The sequence below is a fragment of the Somniosus microcephalus genome, chromosome 15, assembly GCF_052327205.1.
Source record: "Somniosus microcephalus isolate GS21.2 chromosome 15, FLI_Smic_1.0, whole genome shotgun sequence".
In the NCBI taxonomy this organism is placed as follows: domain Eukaryota; kingdom Metazoa; phylum Chordata; class Chondrichthyes; order Squaliformes; family Somniosidae; genus Somniosus; species Somniosus microcephalus.
Window position 1 is genome coordinate 45,467,287 of NC_141001.1, and position 13,572 is coordinate 45,480,858.

Here is a 13,572-nt window from a genome sequence, read left to right on the forward strand (position 1 = left end):
AGGCTTTCTAGTTAACAGTTGTCTTCGACCATACAGATGATTAGGGCTGTATCCATACTTAATGACAGTACAATAACTTCCCTCAGCCTTTTAAGAGACACTTAAGGAGCAGGGAAAATACATATACATTTTTTCAAACTACTCCCCTCCTCTGTACTGAAAAATATACCGATCTCAAAGTCTTGATTGAAAGCTTTCTTTAACAAGGTTAAATTTTTACCTGTAACAGATGTGCCCGGTCAGGTCTCTTTACTGCTTGGCCGCTGTGGTGGCGACATCAGTAGTGAAGTGTCCTGTGTATCCTGAAGCAGATAAAAATCCTACAGGTTCCATAATTTGAGATCGCCCTGTAAGTGAATCTAGAGCTGCTGAACGCCAGATTCGGGGCGGAATTAGTAACAGCTGGGAATGCATTCTTTCCCCTTTAATAAAACCATCAATCTCATGTCAAGAGATGACTTCACGGAAAGGATATAACGAATGCTCAATCTTGCCCACGCTTTTGATAACTTTATTCAGTCGATTTTGGACTTCCAAAAGGAAGTTATACCAACTCTCAGACAATGAGGTAACCAAACCTGTAAAACAAGAGTCAATGAGATAACCAAACCTGTAAAACAGTAAATGAGGTAACCAAACATGCAAAATAAGACTGCTTACATTAAGAGTTTTTTCTAAAAAGCAATGAAATTGCAGTATTGACCCTGCTGAGACTGAGAGGCATTATTCTTCAGTCTTTTCTGATTTTGTTTTGTCTGCTCCCACTTATAGGAGACTTTGCGCTAATTGTTTTGATAATTTTTTTTGCCCCTGCAGCTCTTATAGTGGCACATTGAGTTTTCCATTGGAAATTCCCTCATACCCAAGCTTTTCTGAGAAGAATGTCAGGCAGCTTAATTTTTCAGTACACAAGGACTGTGCCTACTAGCCGTCCCACCAACAGCAGCAGAGATTCACTTAGCTAAAAACTCTATGTGGGTTAGCTCCGTCACCTCACAAGCAGTGGCAGTCTCATGCTGCCTGCTGGAATCTGATCTGCATCCACACTGCTGCACGGGCATAGCAGTGTTAATAACTGTGAAGTTCACTTTAGCCCTTACCGTTGGCTTATTCCAGGCATGCTGCACTGCTTTCCTAGAGGGTGGGTACCCTGGATTTCTAAAGAGCACAACCTTTTCCACAACCACTTCAGACAGTATTATGTCCATTTTGTCAGCTACGAAGGGTGGGCTGCTGAGCCACTCAGCCCCCTGAATGCATAATTTGCCTCCATATTGGGTTGCCTTGGGCTGTCTAAGTATAAATACCTTTTGAACCTTTCTAAAGGTAAAATATTTGTCCCTATTCTCCCACTTCCCTTTAACAGTCAACATTCCTTTAAATTTCACCCAAATTGAAACTTTCTAATCCTGCTGCTAGTTACTTCTGCACAAATATCCAAATCTGCATTTACAGCTGTGAATGACTATGCAAATGATCTGATCCAGGGAAACCAAGTGATATCAGCAATTTATCATTTCTTTTGCATCAATTCTTAACCATTCAGGATTAAATTATGGCAAGATTGTACTGATATTCAGTGGCAGAAGATGATCTGTGAACCAAATGGGAAGAAAAAACAGTGGGGTCAAAGTCCGTGAAAAGAGAGAGTGCTTTGTTGGAGAGTAAAGTGGACCCCTGAATGGTAAAACTTGATGGCGGAGAGGCAACAAGCCAGAAAATCCATTAAAATTACAAATGACCATCATTCTGCATTTGGATTGTGTTGCTGGCTCTAACCACCACAATGCACGAGATAAGCTAACTCAGCGCCAACGTTCCCGCTAAGCTGCGCAGCTGCCTGGCTGTCCCACGCAGGCTGCTTACCGGATTCTCAATGGGCGATTTTGCGTGCGAAATTTCTGAATGGGCCACTCAGCCCGTTAAAGGGACCGCACACCCAAAACAAAAATTCAGGGGAACATTGCTCAGCACACACTGGGGATGGAAACTTTGACTTTCTGGTCTGTATGGTTTATTCGTAGTCAAATTGTTGCAATTACTTACTGGCCCATCAGGGCAGCTTGCAGAGTGCTGTCGCCTCCCAAATCCATGCCCATCTTTCCCGGAACTCCATATTTGAATCCCTCCCATCAGGTTTCCACCCCACCACAGTACTGAAACGGATCTTAAAGTCACAAAAGACATCCTATGTAACTGGGACCATGGTAAACTCTTCCTCCACGTCCTTCTCGACTGGTCTGCAGCCTTTGACCATCATCCTTCAGTGCCTCTCATCTGTCATCCAGCTGGGTGGGACTGCACTCGCCTGGTTCCATTTTTATCTATCTAGTCGTAGCCAGAGAATCACCTGCAAAGAGTTCTCCTCCCACTCCTGCATCGTTACCTCGAGTCCCCCCAAGGATCCAACCTTGGACCCCCCCACCACTCCTATTTCTCATCTATATGCTACACCTTGGCAACATCATCCGAAAGCACGTCAGGTTCGACATGTATGCAGACAACACCCAGCTCTACCTCACCACCACCTCTCTCGGCCCCGCCACCATCTCTAAATTGTCAGACTGCTTGTCCGACATCCAGTACTAGATGAGCAGACATTTCATCTAACTAAATTTTGGGAAGACCGAAGCCATTATCTTCGGTCCCCGCCACAAACTCCATTCCCTGACCAACAATTCCATCCCTCTCCTGGCAACTGTCTGAGGCTGAACCAGACCATTCGCAACCTTGGTGTCGTATTTGACCCCGAGATGGAGCTTCCGACCACTTATCCGCGCCATCACCAAGACTGCCTACTTCCATTTCCGTAACATCACACGACTCCGACCCTGCCTCAGCTCATCTGCTGCTGAAACCCTCATCTATGCCAATGTTACCTCCAGACTTGGCTATTCCAACACTCTCCTAGCTTCCATCCTCCATAAACTTGAGCTCATCCAAAACTCTGCTGCCCATATCCTAACTCGTACCAAGTTCCGTTCACCCATCACCCGTGCTCGCTGACCTACAATGGCTCCCGGTCCAGCAAAGCCTGAATTTTAAAATCTCATTCTGGTTTTCAAATCTCTCCATGGCCTCACCCCTCCCTATCTCTGTAACCTCCTCCAGCCCAGAACCCTCCGAGATTTCTGTGCTCCTCCAATTCTGGTCATTTGCACATTCCCTATTTTAATTGCTCCACCATTGGCGGCCGTGTTTTCAGCTGCCTTGGAACAGAGGAACAGGAGTAGGCCATTCAGCCCCTCAAGCCTGTTCTGCTATTCAATGAGATCATGGCTAACCTAACTCCATATACCCACCTTTGGCCCATATCCCTTAATACCTTTGGTTAACAAAAGCCAATCTCCAATTTAAAATTAACAATTGATCTAGCACCAACTGCCTTTTGCGGAAGAGTTTTCCAAACGTCGATCACCCTGTGTGTAAAAGTGTTTCCTAATTTCACTCCCGAGGGGTCTGGCTCTAATTTTTAGACTATGCCTCCTAGTCCTAGAATCCCCAACCAGCAGAAATAGTTTCTCTCTCTCTCTACCTTATCTGTTCCCCTTAATATCTTGAAAACTTTGATCAGATCGCCCCTTAACCGTCTAAATTCTAGGGAATATTACCCTAATTTGTGTAATCTCTCCTCGTAACTTAACCCTTGAAGTCCGGGTATCATTCTGGTAAACCTACATTGCACTCCCTCCAAGGCCAATATATCTTTCCTAAGGTGTGGTGCCCAGAACTGGTCATAGTACTCCAGGTGTGTTTTAACCAGGGTTTTGTATAACTGCAGCATAACTTCTACCCCCTTGTATTCTAGACCTCTAGATAGAAAAGCCAATGTTCCATTAGCCTTTTAAAAATTATTTTCTGTACCTGTTCATGTCATTTTAATGATCTATGTACCTGGATCCCCAAGTCTCTTTGAACCTCCACTGTTTTTAAGCTTTTCACCATTTAGAAAGTACCCTGTTCTATCCTTTTTAAGTCCAAAGTGGATGACCTCACATTTGCCTACATTGAAATCCATTTGCCAGTTTTGTCCATTCATTTAATCTATTAATACCCCTTTGTAATTTTATGCTTTCATCTACACTGCCTCCAATGCCGCCTATCTTTGTGTCATCGGCAAATCTGGATATATAACTTTCTATGCCATCAACCTAAGTCGTTAATAAATAGTGAATAGTTGAGGCCCCAACACAGATCCCTGCGGGACACCACTAGTCACATCCTGCCAATTAGAGTAGCTGCCCATTATCCCTACTCTCTGTTTCCTACCGTTCTCAGTCAATTTCCTAACCAGGTCAATAATTTGCCCTCAATTCCATGGGCTTCTACCTTAACAGGCTCTTATGTGGGACTTTATCAAATGCCTTCTGGAAGTCCATATAAATAATATCCATAGACATCCCCCTGTCCACTACTTTAGTCACCTCCTCAAAAAATTCAATCGGGTTCGTCAGGCAAGACCTACCTTTCACAAATCCATGCTGGCTCTCTCTGATCAACTGAAAATTTGTGAGGTATTCAGTCAACCTATCCTTAATTATAGACTCTAGCAATTTCCCGACAACAGATGTTAGACTAACTGGTCTATAATTCCCTGGTTTCCCTCTCTCGCCATTCTTAAACAGCAGAGTGACATGCGCAATCTTCCAATCTAAAGGAACAGTTCCTGAATCGAGAACTTTGGAAGATTATAGTTAGGGTATCTGCAATGTGCTCACCTACTTCTGTTAAAACCCTGGGATGGAAACCATCTGATCCTGGGTATTTGTCACTCTTTAGTGCCATTATTTTCTTCATTACTGTTATTTTACTTACATTAATTTTATTGAGTTCCTGTCACCGATTCAATGTTAAGTTTCCTTGGGATTTGCAGCATGCTAGCATCTACTGTAAATACTGACGCAAAGTAATTATTCAACATGTCCGCCATTTCCTTATCATTGACACTATCACCGTTTTCAGTTTTTAAGGAGCCAACATTGCTCCTGACTACCCTCTTTTTCCTAATGTAATTGTAAAAATTCTTTGTATTGATTGATATCTCTTGCAAGTTTCTTTTCATAGCTCTTACTATCTGTTTTGTAACTCTTTGCTGTTCTTTGTATCTTTCCCATTTGCCAGCATCGGTGCTATTTTTTGCATTTTTGTATGGCCTTGGCCATAAACTCTGGAATTCCCTCCCTAAACCTCTCCGCCTCACTACCTCTCTGTCTCCTCTTTAAGACGCTCAAGACCTACCTCTTTTGGTCATCTGTCCTAATATCCCTTTTTGTAGCTTGGTGTCAAATTTTGTTTGATAATGTTCCTGTGAAGCGCCTTGGAACGTTTCACTGTGTTAAAGACGCTATATAAACACAAGCTGTTGCTGTTGCAGGAAAAGAGTCTACGGCCGCTTTTGTGCGGCTCAGCTGACCTTCAATCTTCCTGTACAAACTCACCAATCATGCCGTTGACTGTGCCAAACAGCACCGAACCCAGTGTAGGTGTGGAGGTCTCGCCAAGATTCTGCATTACCAGAGATCCATGACAGAACACATTGACAAACTCGCCGAGGTGGAACAGCCCCACTTCTTGGAGGTGCTGCCTTTCCTCATCTGTAGTAGCCGCACTGAAAACAGAAACAAACTATTGCTGCAAGTACAATTCAAACACCTTTCATTTTATGGGCAGAGATGTGGTAGAGCTCACTGCAGCTCCAGTATACAACTTGCATTTCTAAAGTGCTCATCACACAGAGAAAGACAGGGTAACATATAGGGTAGATAGAGAGAAACTATTTCCACTGGTTGGGGATTCTAGAAATAGGGGGCATAGTCTATAAAATAGAGCCAGACCTTTCATGAGTGAAATTAGGAAACACTTCTACACAAAAAGGGCGGTAGAAGTTCGGAGCTCTTCCGCAAACGGCAATTGATGCTAGATCAGTTGTTAATTTTAAATCGGCGAATGATAGCTTTCTGTTAACCAAAGGTATTAAAGGGATATGGGCCAAAGGCGGGTATATGGAGTTAGGTCACAGATCAGCCATGATCTCATTTGAACGGCGGAGCAGGCTCGAGGGGCTGAATGGCCTACTCATGTTCCTATGTTTCTATCTCAGAACACACTACACGGTTAGGAAAATATTCAACACTCAGCAGGAGACAAAAACTGAAAGGTTAAGGGAGGTGCCTAAAGCAGGGTCGATGACTATTTTTAGGTTTTTAGAAGAGAGGCATTAAATTGTTGGAATTTCTTGAAGGCAGGGATATAGTGGCAGAAGGCATGGTCACTGATGGTGGCGTGTAGGAGGAACAGAGGGTCAATAGAAAAGGTCATTGAGACATTTGGAATCCAATTCACTGGGGTATGGGAAGCCAGTGGAGCTTGGCAATGACAGGGGCGAGGGGATTCTAAAGGAGCTGTAATTTGAGGAAGGTAAAGGTGGGAAGGTTGGCTGGGAAAATGTTTGAGAAGTTGAGTCTCAAGATGATACAAGCATATATTAGAGTTTTATCAGCATTGTGAAGAAAAGGTGCAAGTGGGAAACAGCGATGTTTGAAGTGGAACAATTGATCTTGGTAGCCCAATGGATGCGATGGAGGAAGCTCACCTTGAAATGAAGCAGTACAGCAAGTTTCTGCAACTCCAGCCTTAGGTTTAGCGCCAGCCTGGGGCAGGGGGTGGGGGGAGAGGGGCAGGGCATGTGTTCCTTCCACAGAATGTGAATTTGCAACTATAATCTCTCAAATAAAATCTTCGTGCCCTGTGCAGATGTACTGACAGCAGGTAAGAGGGTGAAAATACAAAAATATATTGCAAAACAAAAAAAAACCAACAAAAACATGTAATTCAGAATAAAATGTATGAAATTAAAAAAATGTGACCAATATACTTAAAACATGGAATAAATAACTTCTTTCAGGAACGGAAATGATTCTTATGGGTTTGATGAACAAAATATACTGACAGCCCAGTGGCTCGTCTTCTGGTTCCAAAGATAAATATCAGAGCTTGTAGATTCTACTTGTTACTGATTATCAAAACAACTATTTAACCTGCTGGATCAAGAACCGAGGTTTTTTTTTCTTAGAAACAGAATCAGAGTGATGCTGGAGGCAGGTAGAGAGAGATCAATGGTGATGGAGGTGAGGAAGTGATCGGAAATGGCCGTGCTTATGTTCTAATAGTGGCAGGGTAGCACGTGATAAGAAGTCCGAGGTTGAGTGAGGACCAGAGAGTTGAAAATTCCGAGGAAGTATCGGTAGAATTCAAGCGTCGGTGTAAGATATCATTGTGCACATTTGCAAAGTGGTCAGCTCCTACATCCTGAATGTAAAACAAATCTGTACAACCATTTTCTAAATTAAACAACAGAAACTGCATTTTTAGATTTGACTTTCAATTCTCAAAGTTGCCTAACATTGACACCCCAAAACTGGTCTGTCTGGTTCAAAACTAGCTGGGTATTCACCCTACAAGAGCATTCTTTTATATTTCATCTGATGGCCCTGGGTCCAATGCCAAAGTATGCTTGCCATACAATGGGTTAAAAGGTTTAAAGGGGACATACATACACAGTATGTACAGGAGCGGAGTGAATTTCACAGAACCTGCTCACCTGTCTTTCTGACATACAAATAAGTTGAAGGAGTTTTCCGCACCCAGAAAATTATCGTCATCTAGTATCTCGACAGCACTCATCCAATTAGGGTTGAAGTCTCGGGCAATCTTGTGTAAAAATAAAGCAACAAAATCAATTTTAAAGTCTCTCTTTCATTAATATACCAATACAAATATTAGACAGATACTTGTGTTTCTAGTACCATCGATGAGACGTTAAACCGAGGCACTGTCCACTTGAACCCAACTGACAGCAATTCTTCCAATCTCCTGGACAACATTTATCTCTAAACCACCATCACCAAATAAGACATTAACTGGTCATTTACCTCAGTGCCATTTGTTGGACTTTCCTGTGCACAAATTGGCTGTCACATTTGCCCACAAAATAAAAGTGACTACACTTCAAAAGTATTTCAAATTAGCTGAAGTGTGTTGGAATACCTTGAGGACATGAAAGGTGCTATAAATAGTTCTTTCTTTTGCAAAGGTGAAGGCAGGTTAGGGAGAATTATTTTGGTTGAAAAGTGACAGGACTCAAAACAACCCTCTAACCAAATACCAGTCCAATACCCACGATTTCAGTGCAACTCTGGCCCAGGAGTGGCTTAAGTGCTTGCTTCACATTTCTCTGCTTTTAAGAGCAACATTTTGTTGTACAGCTGGGGAGTGTGGAGAAGGAGGGATATGAACCACATACTTCTACGCAGACACAAAGTGTTTGCCTGATCTCAGCCAAAGCATCATGATCATGGAGGTTCAGTCAGTCATAGATGTTAGTGAAGTGTAATTGTGGGCGTGAAATTTCAAACAATCCACCATAATGGACGGGACCCACCTACAGCAGACATTTGAATCTGGCAGAAAAGCAAGTGTACTCAAAATGTTCATATGCTAATTACTCTGCCTTTTGTTACCCTGCTCCGCAACACTCACATCCATAATTCTACAAGCGCAATCAGCTGGCGCTGCAACATCTGACCTTGCGGGCTCACAACTCCAGCAGACAGATCTGGCATAAATTTGAAAAAGCTAGCCAACTAGTCCTTGGCTATAGGAGTGCATATTATAGGCAGTCTGCACTCACCTCCAGCAATTATGTCCACTTTAAAATCAATCCAGAGTCTGCCTGAAGCATAAATTGACTGTCATGGAGGTGGGGGGAAGAGAGAGAGGGGGAGGGGAAGAGCAGCACTTTTGCCCAGCTCTTTACAATCTGATCCACATCTGGGAGGGAAGCTGTGAGCCAACAGAGCAGCTAATTAATCAGCTGTTGTAGCAGCGCTGGTCTTGCTGGCAGGAAGACCATGTCCTGAAACAAACAAAACACTTGCGACCTGAAATTCCATGGGTCTCCCATTATCTACAATTATTCTTGTGGATAGTTAACACAATGTAAGCATGAATAACTTTCCACTATATACCCTACTAAACTCTGAAAAAAAATGCAGCTGTGCAATTAAACGTTCTGTCCTTCCAAACATGGGCTGTGACTGGAGAGAGCATTTTGAACTGTATAACACCAAGGTGAATCAATGGTGGTTACAGGTCTGTTACTGGGAGTAATAAGTAGAGGGAAAAACATCAGATGATGAATTAAGAGCATCACCAGTTGTATTGGAAATAAAAACAGAAAATGCTGGAAATACTCAGCAGGTCAGGCAGCATGTGTGGAGAGAGAAACAGAGTTAACGTTTCAGGTTGATGAACTTTCGAAACATTAACTCGGTTTCTCTCTCCATAGATGCCGCCTGACCTGCTCAGTATTTCCAGCGTTATCTGTTTTTATTTCAGATTTCCAGCATCCGCAGTATTTTGCTTTTGTACCAATATGCTAAATAAGTTTTAGTAAAGGTACTGTCTATCCATAAATCAATGTGCTATGCTACGCAATCCCCAAATCTTTTTAACTCTGGTGCTTTCTTGACTGGCTATCATGGGACAGAGAGAAGATAGGAATGAAGAGAGTCCTTAATGACATACTATCAAAGTTGTGATCCCTCCCACCCTGCTGCCTGAAAAGCAGCATCAAAGAACACATTCAAGATACATTGTGCGGACAATTTCCGGTAGTGTGTGAGTGTGTGTGTGAGCAGAACCTTTTGCAGTACAAGCAGTTTCAGTTTGAGATAAGTAGACCAGATCGGAGGTGACTGGGATCTCTGAAGCAAAAGTTTAAAAAACACATCTCAGTTAGTGGCCAACATTACACTGAGCCATACATATCAGCAGGTCCCAGGTTTGACTCCTGCTAGGAGCCCAGTTAGCTGATCTAGATCAAGGCAACAGTTGGGGGTGTCAAAACTGGTCTCAGCACCCCCAGGTTAGGGAAAGTGGGGAAAAATAAATGAACCAAGGTTCCCACTCCTCATCAGTGATCCCCTACTCAAAAGTGTGCATGTAAATTTTAGGTAAGGATAGGACCAAATTCTGTTGTGACGTCCTCCATGGATGAACATCTAACACTCATTTCTAGGCCTGCACATGATGGACCAACATCAGTTCATTCTTTCAGAGCAGCAGGAAACTGGAAAAAGCAAAGTAAAATGTAATGTAAACTCAAGTCGCACTGTACCTCTTCAAAATTCCCTTCCATTGGTTTATATGCAAGAAGCAGCACTGAGCGCATCAAGTCTCCCACCAGGATGAAGTCTCCCTTTGTTTTCAGGTAGAGTGCCATGATATTATTATAGTGGTTACACTCTGTGCGTAGCTCTTTTTCAGCAGTCCATTCATATAATCGCACCTAGAGTGAAAATCACACTATTACTTCGTCATATCTAGTGTAGAATACTGAGTAAATATGCTGACATCCGGTCCCATCCACCTGATAAAAATAAACTTAAAGTGATGAGACAAGCAAGCTGCCACTAGGATTTCAGTGAAGTGTAATGATGGGTGTGTGAATTTTCATTCTATGAAGAACACACAGTGGTACAATTATAGATTACATCTTTCCAAAATTGGGTTGTGTCTGGAGTGAACATTTTGGAGCTGTATGATGCTAGGGTGAAGTAATTGTGATTACAGGTCTGTCACTGACGGTGATGGGAGAAATTTGAGGTGGTGAATGAAGAGCAAGAGAAAAATCGCATTAGTTGAAAGTGTAATTTTTTTTTTCACCTATTAGTACCTATAACACCTATAGACTCTGGAACAGTTCCCATGGATTGGAGGGTAGCTAATGTAACCCCACTATAATTACAGACCAGTAAGCCTGACATCGGTAGTGGGGAAAATGCTAGAGTCCATTATAAAAGATGTAATAGCAGAGCACTTGGAAAACAGTGACAGGATCGGACAAAGTCAACATGGATTTACAAAAGGTAAATCATGCTTGACTAATCTACTGGAATTTTTTGAGGATGTAACTGGTAGAATAGATAAGGGAGAACCAGTGGATGTGGTGTATTTGGACTTTCAGAAGGCTTTCGATAAGGTCCCACCTAAGAGATTAGCGTGCAAAGTTAAAGCACATGGGATTGGGGGTAAGGTACTGACTTGGATAGAGAACTGGTTGGCAGACAGGAAGCAAAGAGTTGGAATAAACGGGTCTTTTTCCGAGTGGCAGGCAGTGACTAGTGGGGTACCGCAGGGGTTGGTGCTAGGACCCCAGTTATTCACAATATATATATAAATAAATGATCTAGACGAGGGAACTAGATGTAATATAAGAACATAAGAAATAGGAGCAGGAGTAGGCCAATCGGCCCCTCGAGCCTGCTCCACCATTCAATAAGATCATGGCTGATCTGATCCTAACCTCAAATCTTCTATCACTCTGCATCCACCCGAACCCATGTGATCTCCCGGGAGAGGCGAAAAACCAGATAAAGACCCAATGGCCAATTTGGGAGAAAAAAATCTGGGAAATTCCTCTCCGACCCATCTAGGCGATCGAAATTCTTCCAGGAGATCACTCTGTCCCTATATTTTCTACAGTACTTACCTTCTGTAAAGGCGATCTCCACCCCAGCCAGGAACAGGAATAAAACCATCTCCTGAAATCTAACACAGAATTAGAACACAGTAGGAGCAGAACAAGGCTACACGGCCCCTGGGCCCACTCCACTGCCCACAGGGCCATGACCATTCCGAACCTAGACTCATGTCCAATTTCCTGCCCGCTCCCCGTAACCCTTAATTCCCTTTACTTCTAGGAAACTATCTATTTCTGTTTTAAATTTATTTAATGATGTAGCTTCCACAGCTTTCTGGGGCAGCAAATTCCACAAACCTACCACCCTCTGAGTGAAGAAGTTTCTCCTCATCTCAGTTTTGAATGAGCAGCCCCTTATTTTAAGATTATGCCCCCTAATTCTAGTTTCACCCATCATTGGGAACATCCTCACCGCATCCACCCGATCAAGCCCCTTCACAATACCTCCCTGTTTTTATATTCCAACCCCCTAGCAATAAAAGCCAACATTCCATTGGCCAAGTTTGCAGACGACACAAAGCTGGGTGGGTGTGTGTGCTGTGAGGAGGATGCAGAGAAACTCCAGTATGATTTGGACACGTTGGGTAATTGGGCAGATGCAGTATAATGTGGATAAATGCGAGGTTATCCACTTTGGTGGCAAAAACAGGATTATCTGAATGGCAATAGATTGGGAAAAGGGGAAGTGCAACGAGACTTGGGTGTCCTTGTGCACCAGCCACTGAAGGGAAGCATGCAGGTGCAGCAGGCGGTTGAGAAGGCAAATGGTATGTTGGCCTTCATAGTGAGAGGATTCGAGTACAGGAGCAAGGATGTCTTGCTGCAGTTGTACTGGGCCTTGGTGAGACCACACCTTGAGTATTGTGTGCAGTTTTGGTCGCCTTATCTGAGGAAGGATGTTCTTGCCATGGAGGGAGTGCAGCGAAGATTCACTAGACTGATACCTGGGATGGCAGGAATGACGTATGGAGAGAGATTGGGTCGATTGGGCTTGTATTCGCTAGAGTTTAGAAGAATGAGAGGGGATCTCATTGAAACTTATGAAATTCTAACAGGACTAGACAGATTAGATGCAGGAAGGATGTTCCCGATGGCAGGGGAGTCCAGAACCAGAGGTCAGCCATTTAGGACTGAGATAAGGAGGAATTTCTTCACCCAGAGAGTGGTGAACCTGTGGAATTCTCTACCACAGAAGGCAGTTGAGGCCAATTCATTAAATATATTCAAGAAGGAGTTAGATATATTTCTCAAGGCTAAAGGGATATGGGGATAAAGCAGGGACAGGGTACTGAATTTGGATGATCAGCCATGATCTCATTAAATGGCGGAACAGGCTCGAGGGGCCGAATGGCCTACTCCTGCTTCTATCTTCTATGTTTCTATGTAACACACACACACACAAAACTTGGCAACAGCATTGAAGTTTCTAATTACATTGGTATTGCCATTAAACTAAGCTCCTATCCAATCATTTCAGTTATTCAGGTAGAATTTAAAGATCCCATGGCACTACTTGAAGAGGAGCAGGGAATTCTGCCAGGGTCCTGCTCAATATTTCCCACCCGGCCAATTGCAATAATTGGTCGTTCATGTCATTGCTATTTTCTAAGATGTTTCCCTAGTCACTGCACTCCTAGAATTACAACACAGAAACAGGCAATTCGTACCAATCAGTCCATGTTGGTGTTTACCCTCCACAGGAGTACTCCAAAAGTGCTTCATTGTGAAGTGAGTCAAGATGTTTCAATGTGATATAAATGCAAGTACAGTATTACTTATTTATATCACTCAAGTGTACTGAACTGCGTAATTCTCAATCTATATATCTGCAAGTATGTGCTTTTTAAGGTACCATCACAGAAAAAGCATATAAATTTTATTTAATTAATTTTGAATAGTTACAGGCCTAGATTTAATTGGTTAAGTTAGTAATTGCATTCTCGTATTGTGAAATTTAACTGGAGACAAAACCCCATGGAGTGGCGGAACTGGTTTTGACTGCATAGCTCGCATTCTGAAACCAAGTGGAA

At 42.9% G+C, this 13,572-nt stretch overlaps 1 protein-coding gene across 1 annotated transcript in view; it reads right to left on the reverse strand.

Annotated features, from left to right (window-relative positions):
- The window catches only part of ddb1 (damage-specific DNA binding protein 1), a 95,241-nt gene that overhangs the window by 5,634 nt on the left and 76,035 nt on the right, over positions 1–13,572 (reverse strand). Inside the window, exons 22-25 of the mRNA XM_086007727.1 lie at positions 10,178–10,348; positions 7,601–7,710; positions 5,439–5,608; positions 476–578 (exon numbers count right to left, since the gene is read on the reverse strand). Of these exons, the coding sequence (XP_085863853.1) occupies positions 476–578; positions 5,439–5,608; positions 7,601–7,710; positions 10,178–10,348 (554 nt within the window). The remainder of the gene's footprint in view (positions 1–475; positions 579–5,438; positions 5,609–7,600; positions 7,711–10,177; positions 10,349–13,572) is intronic.